The 23,343-nt window shown below is 43.5% G+C and overlaps 1 protein-coding gene across 1 annotated transcript; it reads right to left on the bottom strand.

Moving 5' to 3' along the window:
* Nucleotides 1-998: 998 nt before the first annotated feature.
* COG7 (component of oligomeric golgi complex 7) lies at nucleotides 999-23,020 on the bottom strand. The gene is given in 20 exon segments (XM_040575183.1): nucleotides 999-1,802; nucleotides 3,146-3,289; nucleotides 6,423-6,537; nucleotides 8,126-8,209; nucleotides 8,684-8,730; nucleotides 8,733-8,823; nucleotides 10,057-10,243; nucleotides 11,895-11,960; nucleotides 12,469-12,585; nucleotides 13,769-13,923; nucleotides 14,274-14,401; nucleotides 16,141-16,176; nucleotides 16,179-16,338; nucleotides 18,414-18,536; nucleotides 19,315-19,397; nucleotides 21,268-21,436; nucleotides 21,600-21,716; nucleotides 22,265-22,413; nucleotides 22,730-22,949; nucleotides 22,980-23,020. Coding segments are annotated over 19 exon segments (2,304 nt in total). The 5' UTR covers nucleotides 22,896-22,949; nucleotides 22,980-23,020; the 3' UTR covers nucleotides 999-1,635.
* Nucleotides 23,021-23,343: the final 323 nt, after the last annotated feature.

Below are 23,343 nucleotides of genomic sequence, written 5' to 3'. Positions count from 1 at the left end.
GGCCATAGGAAGACTCAGCTGTGCCCTGCACAGGACTGGGCACAGAGCTGTCCAGGGGCAAGGCGTCACAAGTCACAGCAAAACAAGACACCCGAGAAGTCCCGGCTCAATACAGCACCAAATTTCCCATTCATTTGCAGATTTTTTAATAGTCTTTCCATACCCCCAAACAAAAAGAATAACCATCTAACTGAGAACAGTGCCAAGAAAAAAAATGCAGAAAACTATTTTAATTTTCTGTTCTGAAATGTTTTAGGTTCCAAAATTTGCAAAGTCTAAAAACTGTTTATAAAACACCCTTCCTCTCCTCACCTACCCAAACTAAATTTTTGGCAGTAAAACATGACCAAAGTCCAGATGAGAACAGCAAAGGAACCCAATTTTACCCCCTAAACACACCTGGTAAAAATAAGCCTGTATCTGCATGTTACATGTGTGCTATAGACCACACAAAAAAAGGTGTTGGTGCGACAGAAACAGACAGTGGACTGCTGAGAAAAAGCAGCAGATTTGTCAGTCACAGCAGCTAAGCACACAGTCACCAGGGGAGATGTGTCAGACTGAAGAGTCCCAAAAGGGGCCACCACAAACGTAGCAATGCTGGGACAACAAGCAATAGCTGTTAAAAAAAGAGGCTGCCAGGGAAAACAGTCAAAAACAAAGACAGCAAAGAGATTTGTGGATCAAGCCAAACACTGATCAGAGCAACCTGAACCAAGTTAAGGAAAGGGGCAAAAATAGGGGTACTGGGAAAAAATTACTTACCCAAGGCATCTGGTGTTGAAAAGAGGAGAAAATGGTAGAATCATATAAAGACAAGGAAGAGATTTTCTCCTCCTCCAGAACAGGAGAGTTTGCATGTAAGGTTTTACAGAGCACAGTTTATACAGCTGGCATTACAGTTTTAGGACCTCATTGTGTTTTGCCCAGTTTTCTCATTAACAAAAAGCTGTGGAAGTTCTGGAAGTGTACTTAGGCTAGACAAGATGTTTTACAAAGAAGCATATGTCAAGCTTTAATGAATTTTACAAGAAAACAAAATTTTCATTAAATTTATGATCTTCATAGCTTTCAGTAGGACATATTAATCTCAAAAGAAACAACCTACAAAACTGGTTTTATTCTCAGAACTGAGCTTGATCATGCCTTTTCTACTAATTGATGAGGCTGTCTTCTTGGCTTTGAATAATGACAAACTTGAACAACGACCACTGCCACCAGATAAGAGAGCTTCCAATCAGTTGATCTTTGTTGCACCTACCCCCTAATTTTAGATTCAGAATTGATTAAACTCATGAAAAAGCCGGTCGTCTTGCCGAAGTGAAGCATGAACTTCCCAGCTAACAGCAGAACATTTCTACTTAGAAGTCAGCGCCACTCAGCCTATTCAAGATAATCCAGATAGTTTTTGGTAAATTTGGTTGTGGGACATCTTTCCACATTTCTGAAGATGGAAAATGGAACCAGCTTTTCCTAGAATAAGGCAATTATTAAAACTTATTCAGGTATAAATCCTCTTATTTCCAGAAACATTTTCCCAGTCCTTGCAAAGTTTGTACAGAATTAAAAAAAAAAAAAAAAAAAAAAGGCAGTGCAGCCCTTGACTCGAATCTAGCAGTGGAGGAGACATTACAGCTAACACTCCAGGCCTCTCATTGCAGCAATGCTGCTGGCCATTCTGCGAGGAACACTTTTTGCAGCTTGCCGGTAGTCCTCTGGTTTTGCCTTCAACAGAGTTACAATATTTTGCAGTGTTCTCGATGGCTGAAGGCCAAGGGCATCCATCACGTTTATTAGATAATCTGTAAGATTAAGGATAAACATGTATTTGAACAGACAACAGACACTGTGCAAGCAGTACCCAAATAAAAGTTGTTCTTCATGACAGCTGGAACTCTGCCACTGCTAGCTCAAACCAAGAAAAACTGCAGTGTATTTGGAAGCTGACTGTACTGACTGACGGGCATTTTTGGCTTCCCGTACACTAGTTTAGACAACTGTTTAGTTCAGAAGACTGAGACACATTCTGCCACATTTCAGTATCTGCACACGACAGATCACAACTGCACTTTCAGACGCGAAGAGCTTGCAGCAAAAATGGGAATTTCTGCACAGGTGAATGGCTGACGAGGCAGGAGGGAATTCCAGCTCACTGACTCCAAGTTGGTTGGGGAACTTAAGGATGAACTGGGGAGAATGTCAAGCAACCAGCTGCTAATCCAGTGGTTTGTTTTTAAGCAATACCACAAAAGATAAGATTGAAGGCTGAGTTCACTAGCATTCAAGCATACTTTCATGTCAGCTGAGGAGATGTTGTCTGTAACTTTAAAGCTTGGCCAGAGGGAAATCAGCACCCGTGATTTACAGCAGGGAAAAGGGCTAACTTGCATTAACACTAGTTGTAGCGGTCTTGTGGTGGTGGCACTTTCAGGAGTTTAGGATAAGAAAAAAAAAAACATCTCAACATTCTACATACCACCTTTCCCAACACCTTCCATCAGTCCTCCCTCAGTCACTCTGCATGACATGGAATAAGGCAGAGGTGAACACGTGCCAACTGTCTTCTACTTTGTTCCTGAAAATTTCTCCATGTTCAAAGTATCTTTAGTCATCTAACACCTGCAGAGCAGCAGGGCGGTAAGTTAACCTTCACAGGGGAGCTGATACGATAGGTTTTGTAATGCAGGATGATGGTCAGGTGATCCACAACGACTTTTTAAAAGCCTTTGGCCCATTTTCCCTACTCCAGCTATTATGTGGATGGAAAAAATCAACCAGGTGCTCCCTTTGTAACCTACTGGAGCACTTCCCAACAGACTCAGAACATGCTGCATACCCCATATATGACATATGCTGGCAGTACACAGCACTGATAAGAAGGAAAAGGGCAGTGCCATACTTAAAAAGATTATGTACAAATGTCTTCCTTGCTAAGACTGGCTTGTAAGGAAATCCTGTCAGTTCAGAATGGCCTTGACTTTCACGGTCAGAAACACAAAGCAGTGAAGAAGCAGGAGTACCTACTAGAAAATCATGCTCAGGACTAAAGGAGAAACCCATGTTGCAGTTTCTTTAAATCTAGCGCAATGAAAGACCCCATGTGTTACAGCAACACTTTTCAGGACAAAGTATACACTGAGCTTACCAATGTCTGTGGCAAGCTGCTTTGTTGAATGTACTGTGAGCTCTGGTATTTGCAGGATGACTTCACAGTAAGTTTGCATCGTAGCTCTGGCGATGGAGCCCAACCAGTAGTCAGCCATATTGTCCAGCTCTGGTAATTCATCTCCTGAACAAAAAATTCTCATTAGCTGTCAGCAGTCTCGCTCACCTTCATTTGCTGGTTTTGTAACAAGACATAATTTATAAATGGTTAACTGTTTCTTCAAGAAGACGTTAATGTATTCATTAGGATTCATCTTGTCAGCTGTTTTTGTAGTAATCAAAGCAGCTACATATCTTCTGTGATGTAAAATAACATTGAAAGTTAGCTCAAGACCCAGAACACTTCACTTCCCTCTCTGACTTCTCCAGGTTGGTAATTTCTAAAGGGCTGACAGGTGATCAGGCTGGAATCAGAGGCACTGCCTGGCATGTTCTATAGGATCATCTTCAAGGACCAGTTTACAAACTACTGCAATGACATGGATTCACAGGGTTTTTTTCCCCAATGTCTTAGAGTCATTCTGTGTTCATCTTCATTCTGAAAATTAATAAACTATTAAACATGTAAATTCTTTAAGATGAAAAAATAATTAATGTTAAAACCTAAACCAAAGAGCATATTCTCAAAAGTCTAGAGAAGATGATAAATACCAACACCTACACTTCCTTGACTGTCAGTGGAAACTAACACTGAAAAGAGATTAACCACAGCAAACGATGGTATGCTGCCAACCTGCTGGGAAGCATTACGTAGCCACTATTAAATGCAAGAGGATTAATGACACAACAGGTAAGAACAGCTATCTGAAGAACGAACATGAGCCAAAACTCAGCTTGTTGCAAGAAATTAATGAAAGACATCCAGAAAGAACTCCTCAGGGCTTCTGAAGTGTGTTCTGAGGAGAAAGTCTTGAACAGGCAACTGCACTGTAACTGTGTCAGCAGCCACCTGCACCACCCACTGCATTTCCCTTAGTACATGGGTTTTAATCATTCTGCCCAGTATCTAATCACTGAAGGCTCAGGTGGCACTGGTAGTAGCAGGGAAGCTCTAGTGATTTTTCAGCTAGAGTTAAAACAGTTAAAAAAAGTAAATGAAGTGGTCAGCATTTCAGAATTGTGTTCTTATGAGCAAGATCCTGACTATAGAGACAGAACACATAGGTGGACCCTTAAGAAAAGAAATTCCCAAAGATGCAGAACCTGTCCTGAAACAAGACAGGCTGCAGATCAGTTTCTGACCATGGGATCCTAACCTTTGTAACAGATAGGCACAGATTAACATTTCACAGAGGGTATAACAGTAGTTTTCTTCCTGGATTTACAGAGAAAAGAGGCAGAGGAAAAAGTTGTTGACAAGTAAACTGCATTACTACTCTGCTTAAGACCAAATAATTTATTCCTGAGGAAAAGGAGCTCAGCAGCTTCTCTTTTTCTAGCAACAGGAAGAAATGTCTCCCAGTTTCCAACCCGAACCTCCCCTGGCACAACTTGAGGCCATTCCCTCTAGTCCTATCACTGGTTACCTGTGAGAAGAGGCCGACCCCCAGCTCCCCACACCTTCCTTTCAGGCAGTTGCAGAGAGCAATAAGGTTTCCCCTGAGCCTCCTCTTCTCCAGACCAAACAGCCCCAGCTCCCTCAGCCGCTCCTCACAGGACTTGTGTTCCAGGCCCTTCACCAGCTTCGTAGCCCTTCTCTGGACATGCTCCAGGGCCTCGATGAGAAGACTGTGGTGACACAGTCACAGATGGTCAGCCAACCTCTCAATTCACTGCTTCTAAACAAAGTCACAAGCTTCCTCTTTGCCTATTCTTTGCTGCTCGCTCCTGCGTAGCTCTGATGCATTGTAGAATTCTTAGGAAGTTGTTTTAAATCTCTTCATTGACATACCGTTGAGAGAAACTAGCCCAATAAATAAATAAAATTAAAAAAGGGAATACTTTTCTGTGGAATAAAAGACTAGAACCGGCCCTGCCACGGAACCAGCACAAACGAGGGGGTAGGAGTGCAAAGCTGGAGCAAGACTCCCCATCCAGCAAGCTGCTAGGCAGTCCAAGCCTCTCCATGAACCGTACTGTATGGCGGTAGACATGACAAGGAGCAGAAGCCATAAAAGCTAAGCTGAGAAGCTGTTCAAACACGATAATCAGTTGACAGGAATTTCCTCCCTGCCACTTCCTAGTAGACAAATACAGCTAAACACAAACCAAGCACATTGTAACACTGTCATCAAATAGAAATCAATACTGATGGACACCAAAAACCCAGGAGATTCTTGCTCTGAAAAGCAGTGACTCTGGGAAGCTTTTGTCACTGGGATTTTCACTTTGACACAGGTTCTTAGCACAGGACTGTAGTAAAAAGACTACAATCTAGTGATGTATAAAAATATGACTAACAGACCACACTAGGCAAGTAATCTCAACCCTCTACACAACAGTGGTAAACCCAAAGTTAGAAAATGGTGTCACATACTGACATCCCTATTTCTTGAAATACATGAAAATACCTGAAACAGAGAACAGGCAACAAAATAACCAGGCACTAAAAAGCAGGTCTTAATGTGAGGCTCAAAGAGCTCTTTTTTTTTTTTTTTTTTTTTAAATCTCCAAGTGGGTTTAAAATGGCTTGTTTTCATATGAGCCTAAACACAGATAACTCCAGAAAATAGCTGGGTCTGCGTGCAGCATGTAAGGACTTGGTACACCTGGGTCTTCTCTCCACTTTCAGAGCAAAGGTGGTCCCCTAAGGACTAAATGAAATGCAATAAACTACTCTAAATGCTAGTTTTGAGCTTAATGAGAGATAGTAGAATATCTAGTATTATTATCACAGAACTGTGCTGTGAATGAGCACCCCAAAAACGATGGTAATGGTAGCTCACCATCCTCAAGGAACAGGAGTGAGCATATCAGATACTCACGCTGATTGTGAGAAAGCACCTAGGAAATTAGATACTGCTCCAGCTATAAAACAGTGAAAATTCACACCCTGCATCCAATCCACAGTTCTAATGAACAATGAATTTAATTAGACTGTGCTAAAGCTTCTTGTTTGAACCAAACTAAAAAGAAGCTTTATTGATTATTTAGAGGCTCCTTCTGGGTAATACCAAGAGACTCTTGGAAGAAAGAGCATGAACAGGCAGTAGGAAATGCACCTCAAACAGCTCTGCTACCATAATGCATCGTGCCCTTGTAATGTCAAAATGTGAAAGCTTTCCTCCAGACACATGAGGTCTTTGTTTTCACCCTACCTTGTTCTGGGGGATAAGGCAGTTTTCCAGCATGCAACGCCAGTTCCAAAGAAGAATCCTCTTGAGTGACAAATGGTTCAAGGTGGAGAGGTAGCGACATAATATATTGCCCAATCTAGAATAAAAGCACAAAGAGCTGAGTCACTGAACAAATGTGAAGCAAGTTCTTTGCTAAAGAACTATCAACCGCATCTATCCACACCTGAAAGCAGAAAGCTGAGCTGGACAACAACTCACTAACCTACAGTAGCTCAGAAACAAACTGTCTCCTGCTTATCATTATGCTTTGCACAAGAAATACTTTTTGAGGAAGTCAGAGAGCCAGTCATTAAAACAATCACATTAAGAAAAAACTGTACAGAGAACTGTTGCTCTAAGCAAATTTTTGATAATCTGGAGTGTTCCTGGCCATTTGTTATCTTGATCAGAATCTAAGAGACTGAACCAAACAAAACCACAGAAGAGGAAGCATGGATTCAAGTGACAACGTAACGATGAGTTACAGAAATGTCTCACTCCCAAACAGGCTGCATGCCCACAAACTCGCGCACATGAGCTACATAACTTTAGATGTGCAACAAATACTGCACTGTATATAAAGTGACTATCTTGAGCCACACAGCATATTCTTAGATGCAAACACAGTTCAGAGTACTCTGCGTCCCCATTATGGAGCATAGTCATTAATAGATTTTTTCGCAAGTTCACAGCACTTTGTGTCCTCTTCTACACATCATAAATGCCACATCAATTTGTTTCTGAACTATAATTTTAGCTTTTTAGTTTTCAATTTTACTGCATAATGTCGTAGAGTAATTCCAAGACTAACCAAAACAAAGTCTTGACTCAGTCTTGACCCACCTATCACTCAGCAGTAGGATAAAGGGTAGATCTGAAAAGATGTCCGAAAAGATCTGAAAACAAATGCTATCTATCTGAAAATTTCTGAAGTTCCTCTTTGCCTTGGACAGGCAAAAACGTCCTTTGATTCCCCACAGAATCAAGTACCCGCCATGAACACCTCAGTTTTAACTTTCAATTAAAGTGGTGTGAGCATATTCAGCCTCTCACCAACGTGCAGGTCTCTCTTGCTGAACTGTGTTAATTAGAAAGCTATTTAGAAATTCAGAAGCAACCTTCCCTTGAAATTTTACCTGATACACTACCCATGAACTTTCTAAACCTCATAAAAGACCTCAGATAGCTAAATTCAGAACTACTCATGATTAAATCATCCCACAAGTTGGCTGACTACCCATTTCTATAGGCCATAAACCAGGTGAAAACAAAATATGAAAAGCTTTCGGTTGCAGCCTGTCCTTGAAAAATCTGTTCCCTGTGTGATGTACAGAATGACAGTAACATAAAAAAAACTTGCTTATTAAATTATACTTTGTATTAAGAAAGCAAGAGCAGCTAATATTAATATCTGAACTGCAAATGTGGCAGTAAAACTTGAAACACCAACAAGGAGAATGGAAGAGGACTTTAAATGACGTTCAGCAGCACAGAACTGAGGAGTACCTAGTCAGGAGGAATGAACAGCTCACTCTACCCTTCCATTCAGGACACCTCAATATCGAAAGGTTTCATTGTTATTGCATTAGAAAGAGAAAACAGCAAGTCAAATGGCGATTAGAAGGGTAACAGCTCAAGCTGTTTCCAATACTGAGCTTCTAGTGATTATCTTTGCACGCTCTTACGTTGCTGATATATTCCAGAGGAGTCAGGCTGAAGTTTGGCAAGTCCTCTGTCAGGGTCTCACCAATGCCACCAGAGTTCCAACCCTGTAAGGCAAAAAAAAAAAAAAAAAATGCAAATCATATCTATGACTTTCTGGAGCATGACATCCATCAGTATTCTGAGAAGGGATCACCCAACAACACAAGCTAAGAGTACCCAAGGACTTCTAGAAACCAGAGGACAGTTGGTGAGAAAACCACTTCTCTTGTCCTCTTTCATCCCCAAAATATACACGCCCTTTTTACACAGATCCCTATGGGAAATACTTGCTCTCGCAGGTTAGAAAAGCATCATCTCAAACAAACATCACAGCTTCCATACATAGCTGTCTGCTGCTAATGCTGTGGAGGAAGGGAAGTAAACTTTTCCACTGAGCACAGTTTAAGGAAGAAAGGTGATACCATAGGGAAACTTTCCGAAAAGGAGAAAGGTAAGCAATGTTGAGCTGTACTCCACCCTAAGGTATCCCACGGGTAAACCTTACACGTTCAGATCAGATCAATGTACCCATTACTCACCTCCATCTTTGAAACAAGTACGAGTTGTTGTTTGATGCGAAGAAAACAGAATCAAAAGCCAGGTGGTGTGCCAGCTGGTTGAGGCGGCTTAGGGCAGATCGAGATGAAGACAACAGGTTGTGGTTACTTGTACCTTTTTCCTAACGCACACACAAAGAAAAATGTTTACATACAGATGACACTAAACTGACCACAGAAAAGCTATGTTAACATTCTTAAAGAGGTCTTTATTAGGCCATCCTAATACAAAATAGCTTTCCTCTGCCATAGCACAGCCTGTTTCCTTTGGGATGCCCTATTCCAGCTAGTTATTTGAGACAGAAACTGAACACTGCTTCCTGAAATGTTTAACAAAGAATCAGCATCATGTTCTGGCCACGGGAGGTGCCAGTAGAGGCCAAACAGTGAGAAACTTGCAGAGAAGATGGCAAAACTGTCATCATAATATGCACCTGATCAGAATGCCTCTGGAACAGGTACAAAGTTTCATGTTGCACTACGTCTGTTCTACACCTTCTCTAGCAGAGATGAAAAAACTGAACTACAATCCAGTTCCCTCAAATTTTCCTACCTTATTTGGGCACAGAAGGGAGGAGAGGGCAAAAACACGTAAAGTGTATTATATTCTGCCAGGTAAACTCTAAAAGAAACTTTAGAAAATATAATTTCTCTGCAATAAAAGAATTACGAATATGACCTTTTACTCAAACGGTGCAAGTGATTCCCTGCATGGAATTGAGTTAAGAGTTTTACATGAAGAGTACATATGAAACCTGACTGTTTAGCAAAGATTTAAAGTCAACATACTTATGGCAGAGCTGCATACGTTGCAGGTAAATCAAGTGCAAAAGAAATCAAAACATTTTGAGGAAATAAGAGACAGAATTCATAACCTCGACTTCACTATTATAAGTGACTGATGACGGCAAACATAACTTAGATCCACAAGAAGATAACTAGAGTCATTCTACCCTGTTCACAGACGCATGCTTGAATGATCTTGCAGAATTACATTTCAGAATGGATATGGCAGTGGAGTATAAGTGGCAAATAAAGTCTTGAGAAGCCAGTATGTGAAGCCCAGAATTTGAGATGGCTTCAGCACTATCACCCCAATGCTTCCTGTGACAGAATCTCGCCCACGTGAACTTACAGAGGCATGTTCACAAAACAGACATGATCTGGCAAAGAGATGAAATGAGCCCAGGCTTCACGTTTGGACATTTTATCTCTCAGCAGACTGGTGTCAGAACATAGCCCCTCAAAAGGGATGAATGTAATCGCGCTGCAGGGGGAATCCAGGCCTCATCTACCAAATATGGGCCTAACAGCAGCCTGATATAAAGGCAAGTTCTCCAAGGCTCCACAGCTACCTTTAGGGTGTAAAGTGTTTCCATAAGGCTGGCATACTCGGATGGATTCTCCTTCAAAAGGTAATTGTACTCCTGCCACGGATTCTTTACAGAGCTCTTCTTTTCTGTAGAACTGGCATCCTGAAAGCCAGAAAAACTACAAGGGCTGTAGGAGTCCGAGAGATACTTCCCAGCAGTTGACAAAATCCTGAAAACAAGCGTAAAAAGTCACCAACAGAATTCTCTGAAATCAGTACTGTTGTCCTCCTGTTGCTCCAAAGACAACCCACAGCAGCACCTCAAGATAAGTGAGAGAAAAAGCAGCACTCAGAGCTACTGGGGCCTCTGACTCCATCACCCTTCTGACACAGCCTGTGATTACTGTTCTACCCTGTGAGGCGATGGGTGTTTCAGTTGCATACCTTCCCTCCCAGAGCTGGAAGGCAGCATCACAGATCGCTCCACAGCTTCCTACTGAGCAACCTGGAACCACAATGCCCAGCAAGCCCTCCACAGAGAGAAAAAAAAATCTTTATGACAAAGCAGTCACATTAAACTCTAAGAACAAACTGGTAGCAAAAACACTGCAAAGAGACCATACGGTTCTAGATACTGGTAGAAACGTTTTGAGATGAGGTTCTCACAGTTTCCAGAAGGGAAGAATATAGCTATAAGAGTGCACTCCCTCCCTTTGTCACAGCAAATGAAGCCGCTAAAGATTAGTTACCATTGCCCTTGGGGTCTCAGAAACAGTAAATATGGGGCATAAATCTTTTGTCTGGTCTGACCACTAGGTAGTTTAGGGTATGTGTTTGTGAACAGCTTAAGAGCTTTGAACAAGGTTACTTGTTGGTCATATCATGCAACTGGTCCAGTTCACCTTGTAGGTCAGCTTACTGCACCTGTAAAACTGTACCTGGGGTACTGCCGACTGCTTTGTGGCTTACTTGTGGCAGTTAGGTATGCGTGTATATATTCATACATTCTATTCACACATACATATATATATATGTATGAGCAGATATTCACACACACATGTAATATATATTTTATATATGTATTTTTCAATACAAGGCTAATTCTTCTGGGACAGGGAAGAGAGAGGAAACTGAAAAACAGATGCAAGTTTTGAACTGTTCAAGAACTTCTAACGGCTTCTGAGTGTCAATACTGCCTTTATGTTCCTTCAAGGGAGAGAGTATTCATTGGCGGAAGATGCTAATTACAGCCAGCTCTCACTTCTACTGTGCAAGCAGAAGACTGCACGAATACTGAGCTGACTGGGCTCTCAGGAAGTCTGGAAAATATGGAACAATCCCAGCCTCGTGGGCACTGCAGGCCGCTATATCTTACACCAAATACAGCCACTTGAGTCAGAATAAAGCATTTCAACATACAAGAGGCTGAACACTATACTGCTCACAAGCAACAAAAGATCTACATGCTGCCCATGCTTTAGGCTCCTCAAGTTACGAGAAATTGATCAGTTAAGGCACACCTAAATGCATGTCAGCAAATGATTCATGCCCCATGTCACAAGGGGGGTAAGAATCTTGCCAATTTGATCTGGTGGAAAATTCCTTCCTGACCACAGTGTAGCAGTCCATTTGATGCGCAGCCAGGTGAACAAGACACACCAGCCCGCTGTCCAAGAAAAAAATGATCCTTACGGCTGTCTCAGAGCACAGGACTGAGTGAGACAGTGTGCAATCCATCTCTGATGTTTCAAGAGATGGGATAAAAAATTGCAGTGGCTCTGCTCTTCCATCTGTGGTCTACAAAGTAAAAGCACCTTGGAAATTTTTTTTTGACTTGGTACCTATCTTGACAGCTTATGCATTCAGTCCAGCAATGCTCACCTGTTGGCCAGCTGCTGCTCAAAGTCTCCACACTGACGAAGGAGCTCACCACAAGTAGCAATTATTCTGGGAAAGAACAAGATAAAAACATTTTTGTAAAATTTTAGGCAGATAATGCCAGATCCCCAGACAACCCCTCTCAGGCAGGTGTCAGTAAGTTAAAAAATGCAATAACCAAACCACAGCCCACAGCACATACATCTTTTAATATGGCTATTAACTCTACATCCATTTGTTAACACCATCCTGTCCAACGCCCTCATCAACATGCTATTTGCTGTCATCATGGCTAAGGCCAGTTCATTGTCACTGGGAACAATTCTAAGAGCTGCTGCTATTTCAAGTGATATGACATGTGGTCTTGCTCCAGACAGGGTGGGGGGCCACATTGCACTTACTGTGGCAGCAGCAATCTGAAACCCCGTCACTAATACTAATACTCCCAGCAACACTACAGCAAAGTGGACATAGCCCTGCATTCTGCACTAAGAACTTGTGTAAAATGACCCTAAGTAATTCCCTTCCAACTTTGTTACAAAAATCAGTGCTGGGCCAGGCAAAAAATGCCCTTTACCGAACAGAGTTTTGGAATGCCGTCCAGTCTTCCTGGAAAAGGGAATCTGATGGGATATCATCCAGTTTACATTTCTTTCGTATAGACTGCAATGTGTTTGTAAAGTCAGAAGTATACCTGCAATGGCAAATGGAGAAAAGACAAGCACTAGTGTAAGACAACAGACTGGAGAGCAATTTACTGCACGTCCTTTGATCTGCTCATTAAGTCTTCTGCAATGGTCAAATGAGAACTAAAAACATTAGAAGAAGAGTTCAGAAGAGACGCTGTTGTTCCAGCCCAGGTGCACGCATGTGAAGAACTGATCAGGCACTGTCCACTCAAGCCTACACTAGAAGTCAGGGAGAAACTGAGCTCATGTGTTTGCTCCTTCAATTTGCTGCACATGGGTCACTAGGAACCTTTCACTCTTATGATAAGGTATGAGTAAGATATTTTTGTTAGCACTGCACTAATCATGTCTCCTAGGAGAGACCAGACAAAGTTTATAAAGCTACTGCTACTCCACCATCACTTGGCCCTTATTCCAGGAACACAGTGACAACAATCTCATGAATTTGTTTTCTCAGCTACTCCCCAGATGAGAACGAGTTTAAGAGGAGAACATTTTGTTTTGTCCCCCCACAGTCTTATTTTCTTTACTAAACGGTGCCCATAAGCTGGAGGCACGCACACTGCTATGTAATTGCCCATAAAGAAGATGAGATCAGAGAAGGGTGCTTTTCTCTTCCCTCTTCCCCACAGGACAGCGAGGTAAGAGCTCATGAGCAGTTCTTTCAATATCAGGAAGGAATAAGGAAGTTAACAGTACTGGAATACCATTTAAGTGTCTGTCAATGACATTTTAAAGCAAGAACTTAGAGTGAACCTCACTCATTAGGGTATCTTGCACTTACAGGCAGATTCTGAATATGAGGTTGCTTGTCTCAGTAAGTGTGTATTTCCCCACCTAGTTCTACTTTCATCAGCCTGATCTGCTTTCGTCATATTTTGTTTGTGGATTATTTCTCCTTCCAAAAGTATTTAATAAAATGAAAATTCAGCCCAACCAGAACGGGAAATGGTTGAGGAAAGTCTTCCCTTTAGTTATAAAATCTTCCATTTTTCCCCTAAGAAACAGTCACTGCCTGAATCATAGAATCACAGAAGTGGCAGAAGGGGATACCAGACGATTCACATTAAGTTTATAGATACTTTCAGCATTCGACCATTTTTCATAAACTACAAAGTCCTTGGCCACAAGCTGAATACTTCCTACTCCCTTAGGTTATACACAGTAGTGCAAATAAAAGCACCTTACTTTGTGAACAGAGCTTTCAGGGCCTTAAGGAGCCCACATACTCCCAGTCCATCGGTGAGCTTAATGCAGTTGTCGATGGCTCCAGAAGCCAGAATGAAGAGTTTGTTGACTGAATGGTTCAGTTCCTGGACACAGTCAATTACTTCCCAATGCTCCTAAATAAAAACAAAAAAAAGGTTGAAAGTAGCTTTTCTATAAACTCTATGGAACCTGCGGCTGTCTCTTGGCTGACAACAATATTTGGTAAAGTTTTTCTTCACAGATCTACACAGTGCCTGTTACTGGGTGAAAGAGCAGAAGAAAGGAGTTATCTGTGACCTGAGAGGGATGCTGAACTTTATTTCTTAAGCAAAATTTACTTAACCGTATCTAAACATACAGCAAACAGAAAATACTACCAAAAACTTACAGGAGGAAAGAGAGCAGTAACTCTAACAAAGACCCTCGTATTTAGTAGAAGTTTTAAGCCTCTCCCCGCATAGATTAACAAAGGCTGCTGAATTACCAAGGGCACTGCACTGATCTGAATGAGGAGATTCTCTTCTTCCAGGTCTCCATACTTGAGTTGATAGGGTTTGTACGGATCATACACCACTTCTGCTAGTTCCATCACTTTTACCAGGTTCTGCTCCTCTACAAAGAACCAGATGTTTAGTCTACAAGTAAATGCATACGATACTAAAAACTTTATTCCAAGCAACATGCATGAGTTCTTCAATTAGAGCACACTGCCTATGTAGGATTGCGATGTTGCCCAACAGCTTTAAGTCTTAACTACATAGACTTTTTTTTTTAAAAAGTTTATCATCTCTACCTGCTTCTTAAAACCAAGATATTCTACCTCAACGAGTACCTCAAGAAAATAACTAACTGCTCCAAAACAGGCTGTATGACAAAAATCAGTACCAAACCAGAAGTACTTTGAATCCTGGTTATAAGCAAAAACTTTAACACCCTACAGACAGACGATCCATGGAGCAGGTTGTCCAAAGTAGTATCCACGCTCCGCTCTCAGGATCAGTCTGGACAGTAACCAGCGTTACATGGTTTGAGCTGCTAGCGGACCTTGATTTGAGCAGGAGATTGGACTAGATCATCTCCGGAGGTCCCTTCCAACCTGAATTATCCAATGACTCATAACTGAACCCTCCCCTCACATACACATTGAGTAGGAACTGGTTTGACCCTGTTTTGCTGAGTCACCTAGTCTTTCCATTCTTGAGATACTTCTGTCCCAAACACCTCATCCTGCAGCACAAGAGATGGAAATACAGAACACAACCTTTTTTTTTTCTTTTGTAAACACTCGGGTGAAACAGTTCAGCGGCTGTCTCCCCATTCCATCATCTTTTAGACTTTGACATCATTATTTCAATTTTTTTTAATCTTTTCTATTATGACCCACAAATTAAGCCAAGCCAAAGATAGAAAATGACTGACAAGAGTACACAATCATGAAAGCAATAAAAACAGACAGAATGACAGTCATGTCCCCTGAAATTGCCCAGTAATCATAATTTACGTGATCAAGTAAGAATCTGGGTTTAAGTAGCTCAAGACAACGTTACAACGAAGCAAAACAGGAAACACAGTATTAGAAATGCTCCATTAGCTTTAATTTAGGTTTTTCCCATACCTAGTCTTTGAAGGGGCCCTACCAGATTAATATAAGACTATAAAGAGCCTACACTTCAGGTTAGGTATAAACCTATGTAAACACAGCAGCTCACCACTTTGTGGTTCATGGGAATTATTCACCAAGTCATGACCAAAACGAGATGACAAACATCACCGGATAAGGAAAGCATAGGTCAGATTTTGAATCAAATGCCAAGGTTGCTGCTAAGAAATAAGCTACAAACTGTTCAGAAATAATATTTGGTCCTGCACTATCAATTAATTAACTATAATCCAGTACCAACATAAAAACTGCAAATAAAATTTAAAAATCCAATGGAAGTAGCTTTCTAACAGGTTCGCTCTCGTTTACTAAGGTGTTACTTAATTCCAGGAAACTCCTCAACTTTTATTCTTTGTGATCTTTCACAATATGTTTCACAGATAGCTTCCCTAGAGACATTTCCTCATCTGTTAGGTAGATGAAATACTGATGCTTGTAATAGGAAAAGCATTAAATTATTTATTCAAGGCAGCAAGCATGCTCAGAATAGGTCTACTACAGTAGACTCATTCAGTATCATGTCAATATGTTCAGTGTCAGATGTGTACACACACACGCAAAGACACAAATGCCATGTAAGGGGTAAATACTGTAGAAGACGTAATCCCTCCTCCCATGTAAACTAAACAAAATCTCAGAATGGAAATGTACAGAGGTGTCAACAGGGGTTAACTTTGGTGCAAGAACCTACTCAGGTTGGGCAGCATGGCTACTTCCAGCCCTTTGCAAAGTGGACGGTGGCATCATAGAGCTCCAGCAGCTTATTTAGCTTGGTTTCTTGGCCTGTTCTTTCCATGGCAGTGCCGAGGCAGACAGGAATGGAAGGCACCAATGCTCCCAGAGTCTGAATCAACAACACAGTCACAATTTCATGGGGTTTCTTGAAAACCTGTGGTAACAGAAAGCTATTAGCAAAAGCACGTTATCTCACAGGAACACAGCAGGAAGCAGCAGATAGCTTCTAGACAGAGCCCCACGATGTACAACCACACGTCACTGTCTCAGCAGAGACACCGACAATCTGCGTGGGTTCTGTCGGCCGAGCGGCTGGCACCTTCCCCCCCCCCGAACACGTGCTGCTGCCCTCCCAGCAGAAGCAGCCTTCACGCAAGCAGCACTCTGCTTCCCATGGCAGTCACGGCCAAGGCAGTCTCCCGTATTTATGCCCTTGCCACAAAGACCTGGGCTCCTGAAACAGGGACAGAAGAGGCATAACAGACGGGTTTGCAAATGCTGTCAGCAGAGAGGCAGGCTGCCATAACCAGGGAGCAAAGAGCTGAGAGAGAAACCAGGAGCAGCCCACCTGGACTTCTCTGTGTGCTGCACAGAAAACAGGACTGCCGGCAGTAAGTGGGCAGAGAAGCAGCGAATGCTATGTGGCCTTCACTGATCTCATTACTAGAAACTATCCGAGAACTTGCAAAATAACACAGAAAAGTAAGAAGTGTTAATGTATCCCCAGAACAGGGGTTAAGTGATTATCCTTTGACAGCTCAAGGAAAACTACCAGTTGGCGACAGGTAGTGCCATACAGATTAAGATGATGACATTGTGCACCAGCAGATCACAGATTCCTAAAATGACACGTAATCCCAACTGAAAGGGAACAAAAACAAATTTGAAAACCTCACCAGGGGTAAAAAGCAAAAAAAGGTCTGCTAAGACTACAAGAACCTCACTGATCTAGCACGTAGGTCAGCCCAGTTACCAAAGCCTAGGTCTACAGATACTGCATTGAAACCGCACTTTGAATGCAGAAGCCAAAAAACTAGAAGACAGGTCAAAAACTGAATTCAGCAGAACACAGGCACTATAGTCACTGGAATATCCAGCTGGCAGAAGATGGTATTTGAAAACAGTGCACTCAGTTTACGCAGGTGTGTGGGAAAAAAATACACACATGGGTAAGCTATGAAGCAATAGTACTATATCATGAGCCAAATTAGTGGTCAGATAAGAAGTCAGCACTGGAAAGGCTAGAAAGACTGTAATCAGCTGGGAACTTCATTTATTTTCATCCACCAACCTCAACTCTACAAGTATAACATGCATTACAGCCTTTTATCTTGACTCTCATCAGCTATTCTCTCTCAGTTGCTCTGAAAGCTGGGATCACCACTAGTCTGCTGCAGCAAGGTCGCCATAGATACTGAAAAGTGTGAAAAAGGTCCAACGATTCTTCAGAAAGCAGAAACAACCACAGAGTAAGAGAGACAAACTTTCTCCCACGTGCCATTTCTCTCTTTCAATCCCTAGTTTAAAAAATATCTGCTAAAAGGCAAAGTGACATCTGACCTGTAATTCCATCAAATCATTAGGCAGAAAAAATACACTTCAAGGTAACACTGAGCTCCTTTGCAGGACAAGGCCTAGCACCTGGACCAGGCTTCATTACATAAAGATAACAATCTCATACCCTTCATGGATGAAGAACTCTTACAGGAGCAACAATACCAACTTATTTCTTCATTTCACTACAGAAGGACAATAACTTTTTGGATCCCACATTATTCTTGGCAGGAAAAACAAGCACGCAGGCTTCAAGGGGTGACAGCAGAAAACCCCCAGATATCTTACGCTGAGTGACATGAGTCAGTCCAATATGACCTTGAGGGCCTCCTCCACGCCAAGCGATAAATCAATGCAGGCATTTCAAATGTCTTGCAACGGAACACATTTGCAACACCAACAAATTCAATTTAACTTCAGATATAGATGAAAGTGATAGAACAGCTTTAACGTCAATAACACAGCAACCTTGCTCTCGGTATAACACCAGAAATCAAATCTTGTCTGCAAGCTAGACGAGAAACTGAAAGCTGCAAGCCCTGCCTTGCACTGGCAGGACACAGAGCGTAACTCAGACCGAGCCCCAAGAAACTGCTCTGAGCTTTACGAGAAATGAGAGCGTGCTCATTCCTGTCCTCTCCCGTACGCTGCACCGATATTAAGCAGTGACTGCACCTGCGTTGCCCACTGAAGTTGCGAGTGCCAGGTCCCAAGGAGCGTGTCATACAATTCAGTCAATTGGCGATTTAAGCTTAAGTCACTTTGGCAAAGATCCTGCCACACGGCCACCAGCTGCACCTGCAGGGGTAATGAGAACCGTTCTGAGAGGAGAACTAACAGCTCACTGATCTCCATTTTGTTACTTTGAACCAAGAACTTCCCATGCAATGCACTTGTGCTAAAATACAATGCCCACCCCGACTCTCCTCTCCCGATTTCAACGTAACACTTTACTATAATTCAGCACCACCAAAAGGAAACAACTTTCAGCATGAAGCTAGAGGATTCTTAGTTGATTCAAAGTTTTAATTAACGTTGGTATTTGACTCATAAAATGAGACTGTAACTGATATCCCCACATAATAGTTGAAATACTTGGCAAGCCCTAGCCTTGAACTTAATCCTCAAAAGTCACAGTCATGAGAGAACTTCTGAGGATCAGGTTATGGTTACAGAACTGTCTGGAATTCCAACTTTTAATCTTACCTGAAAAGAGTTTACAGAAGTCAGCAGCTGGCAAACTGCAGCAATAAAGTTATTGCTGACACAGCCACATCCAAGAAAAGCAAAACAAGAACAACTACAAGGCACAGAGATAACTCAAGCAGAACACACATATCCTATGTCTATTTTGAAAAGGAACACAAAGCCCTCAATGGAGAATTACTCTCAAAACATGAGGAGTAACCAAAGCTGTTAGGAGCCAGGAAGAAAAGTCAGAGAGCAGGAAAAGAACAGGTTCCATTCTTCTTGGAACAGAAGTACATCTGCGGTGTAGTAGCGCCACCTACGGCCTAAACCAAGCAAGAATTCAAATTTTCATTCCCCCACATTAAAATATTATCAAAACACTTACTTTGTGACACTTATAATAATAAGCAAGAAGCTGAGGCGTCCGATCAATTTCAGTGAAGACTTTCACAAACATTTTTGCCTGATCTAATTGAAAAAAAAATAATAGTCAGTTAACAGTCAGTCTCAAAGCAGAGGGAGGGACGTTACACTAAAGAATATATCCCCAACTGAGCAAGAGAATTCTTAAGTGAAGATGCACAATGGCTGAAAGACACGCTCTCATCTTTCATTTGCTCATCTTCTCAAATAGAAACAGAATTGCCTAAAACCCATACTCAGACAAGAACACACAGCAGACATGATGAATGGATTTAACTTCTGAATCAGCAAACACTTCTAGGATAAGACAGGTAAAACCAGAACACGTTCTAGAAGGAAAACATTATTTTCCAGAAATAAGCTGCTATCTACAAAACTAGAAGAAAGTCCTCAGTTTTGCTTTCACCACTCCACAAACTGATACCTAAATTAGCTGCCTCAAGACCAACTAATGACGCGGTGAGCTCTTACACACAGCCTCTCAATTCAAGTTCCTCAGAAGTCTGCTTTGTACCATAAGGGTAATGACTTCAGTTCTGTCCACAAAATACATCTGGGCTTAGAGAAATTAGTAATGAGACAGGACCCAGAGGGCAGACAAACTAGAACACTGTTACCTAAGTGCTCTACAGCTATGGAAGTCACAGATTACAAACTCTCTGGGGCTATGTCTGTGGACTTGTTATTATTTTCATAGGAGCAGGACTCCAGGAAGAAACATGACTTTACAAAAAAAAAAAAAAAAAGAGAAGTTCTCTTCAATGTGAAAAAAATCACGTCCCCAAATGTCCCGAAGAGACTTTAAAAAGACAATACAAACAGCACTGAAACTGAGTTGTTCTGAATAGCATGCCCAAGCAAAGGACCTCGTACCAGTACACCTGCTGCCAGTCACTTTCTTGCACCAATGCTTTCTTTGGTGGAGAACTCACAGAGCACATTTAATTTACTTTCACCCTAAGCGAAGAAAATATTCCAAAACATCATCCTTCATCTTGAATCTGTTTGCAAAGGGAAATGCACTGCAACAGCAGGAAAAAAAAAGGCATGGGACCTACTGTGAAAGCTGATGAGCACATTCCAAGAAAAAGGAGGCTGAGCAAAGAAAAGCCAGAAGCAGCACAGGAGAGAGGAGATCTATGCAAAGGATTAGGTCTGATTCATTAGAAGCGTGGCACATGGAGCTATGAACACTAACTGCTTCTTCCCTCCTCCTCTTCCTCTGGCTGTCTGCAGTCACACACTGCTGTGCCCTGCCTTTACTCAGGTGAGAACTCCACGCAGTGCTGCGCAGCGGAAACACCACAGCCCCAGACCCTCAGCAGCACCTCCATGTGGACATAGAGGACAGGCAGCAACGAGAACAAGTATTTTTCGGAAGTGCTGTGACAGTAGGAGAGGAAAAGAGAACAAAGAACAGTCCAAAAATATAAAATGATTCTCTACATAAAGGAGAAAGTTTATAAAACAACTTTTAAAAGGCAGTGAGGAGTCAGAACGTTTCCAAACAAGTTTCCATCTTGGTTACAACACCCAATTCTCCCAAATAAGCCCAGTAGCACTGTGATAACACAAAACCAGAGGCCTTCTGCCGATTTGAGCAGCATTTCCCATTTAGAGGGCATCCACAGCATAACTAAATTATGCCAGCAGTGTAGCCCTGCCTCAGCACCTCCATTTCACACATCTGCACGACCTTTATAAGCAGATAAACTAATCCAGACTGCAAAGATGCACTGGACCACAGGCAAGTGCAGAGCACCTAACATTTCATTGCACCCGGCTCCACCAGAAAAAGCACAGAAACACAGAGACAGAAGCCTTCAGGACACAAACTGCACACCCAAATAACATTGTACTTTTTGAAAACAGATAAACTCTGCACCGACAGTAAACGACACCAAGCCTTACTGACCTACAGACTGAGAGTTAAAAGCAGCAACAATCTGAGGGCTGGCCATGGCCTCTAGTCGGTTCTTCAGAGCCTCAAGATGCACACACTTCTCAGAGTAATCCGGTGTATCCACAAGCATAGCCAGGCTGCTCTGCATACTTGTTAGCTTGGCCGAAATTGCAGACACATCCTGCCACCAGGAAAAGATAATGAGCTTACTTAACGTGACATTAGAAAGCATTAATACCTGCTTCAAAATGACATTTTAAAGGCACTTCAAGAACCTGCTTTTAAATGCAGTTTGCCTGGGAAGTTGAAGGCCCAAAGACCAAAAAGAACAATGTGGTACCTACCTGTGTTTTAAGAGTCTCTTCAATGTCTGCACTTAACGTGCTCCATTTGTCTGCTTCCTGAAGTGACTCGGCAGCCAACTGCATTCTAGATTTCACTCGGTCAATCTCTACCAGGACCTGAAGGAAAACAAACAAACAAAACAAAAAACATTGCCCATCGAAAGAGGGACTGCAATAGTTACTTACGTTATGGGCGTTATTTTTAGTTTAGATTTTAAAAATTAGGTAAAAAGATCATGCCTGTTACAAAGAGAAAGGAGTTGGCTGAAAGAGCTAGAGATGTTAAAACAGCTTTGAAAATCAGACACCACAAGGTTAGTTTGAATTGTTGTACTAGTGGATACTAAAAGTAAAACATTTGCCTGAATAATAGTACGCAGCCCAGTTAACAACAACAGGCAGAAACCTTGACAATCGGCATTACCAGCCAGGTAACAGCTGCTCTGACTGCAGAGCTTGCTTCCTTAGCTAACAGCTACTTAAACGCGACCAGCTTTTGTGCAGAAGTGCCGACTGCACCAGTCCAGTCCTGCCCCCTTTTCTGCCGTAACGCTAATGGAAGTGTCGCTGTGCACCTTTTCTTGACCGGACCGTTTAACGTGACCAAGCCTACCAACGTTAGCATTTCGTGTTACAGATGAATGCTACGGAAGGCAAGAACCTGCCTGCATCGACTGAGCCGTGTCTTCTTCGAATTTCTTGATATCTTCTTTAACGAGGACCATTTGCTCCTTCAGGAAGGTTGCCTCCTGTTTCAGGACCTCCAGCTCCCGGAGGACTCGAGGCATGTTCTGGAGGGCCTGGTGACTCGTTTCTGCAGGGGCACAGAGCAGGACAGTGAGGCGGGTCTGACAACCCTCGCGTGAAAGAAGGAGCTTTTCAGTAGCCACGGCACTTAAAAAGCAGGTAACGACATTCAGTACGTTTAAAACTTAAACGTGAACTTTAGGGTGCTCGTTTAGCAGCGCAAGGACTGCTCTTCCTCGGGACTCGAGCCGTGACGGGCGGGTAGCGCCGCGCACGGCCATCGCCACGGCGGCAGCCGGGAACGGCGGCGCCGGGCGGGCAGGCCGGGGGCGGGCAGGCCGGGGGCGGGCAGGCCGCAGGGCTCGGCGGGGCTCGCGGCGCACCTTGCAGGACGTTGTTCACCTCCTGGATGAGGACCTGCAGCTTCATCACCAGCGTGGCCGCGTGCGCGTCCGCCTGCGCGGGGCCGTCCTGCTGCCCGGCGCGGAAGGCGGCGTTCACCCAGCTCTTCACCTCGAAGTCGGCGGCCGCGAACCGCGAGATGTCCATGGCGCCGCCGCCCGGCCGCACGGCCCCGCCGACGGCCCCGGCCCCGGCCCCGGCCCCGGCCCCGGCCCCGGCCCCGGCCCCGGCGCACCCGGAACCGCCGCCGGGCCCCTCCCGGCCGCCGTACGGCACCGGGCGGGCACCGCCCGCACCGCTCCGCACCGCCCCCGCCGGGCGGGGCCTGCCCGGGCCCAGCTGGGGCCGGGAGACGGGGAGGGCTCTCCCGGTTCCCCCCCCCAGCTGCCCCCCGGTGCCCGGCCCGCGCGGCACCGGCAGCGCGCGGAGGGGAGCGGGGCCCGCGGCCGCCCGGGCTCTGCGCGGCACGGGGCGCGATCGGGTCCCGCCCGGGGGGCGGCTCCGGCCGGGAGAGCCCCGAGAGCCCCCGGAGCGCCCGGGCGGGCAGAGCGGCAGCGCACGGGGTGCTCCGCGGGGCTGGCAGCCGCCCCCCGGC

This window comes from Cygnus olor, chromosome 15 (genome assembly GCF_009769625.2).
Source record: "Cygnus olor isolate bCygOlo1 chromosome 15, bCygOlo1.pri.v2, whole genome shotgun sequence".
Taxonomy (NCBI): Eukaryota; Metazoa; Chordata; class Aves; order Anseriformes; family Anatidae; genus Cygnus; species Cygnus olor.
Note: the sequence above shows the minus strand (reverse complement) of the source record. Positions and strands in the feature narration are given on the sequence as shown.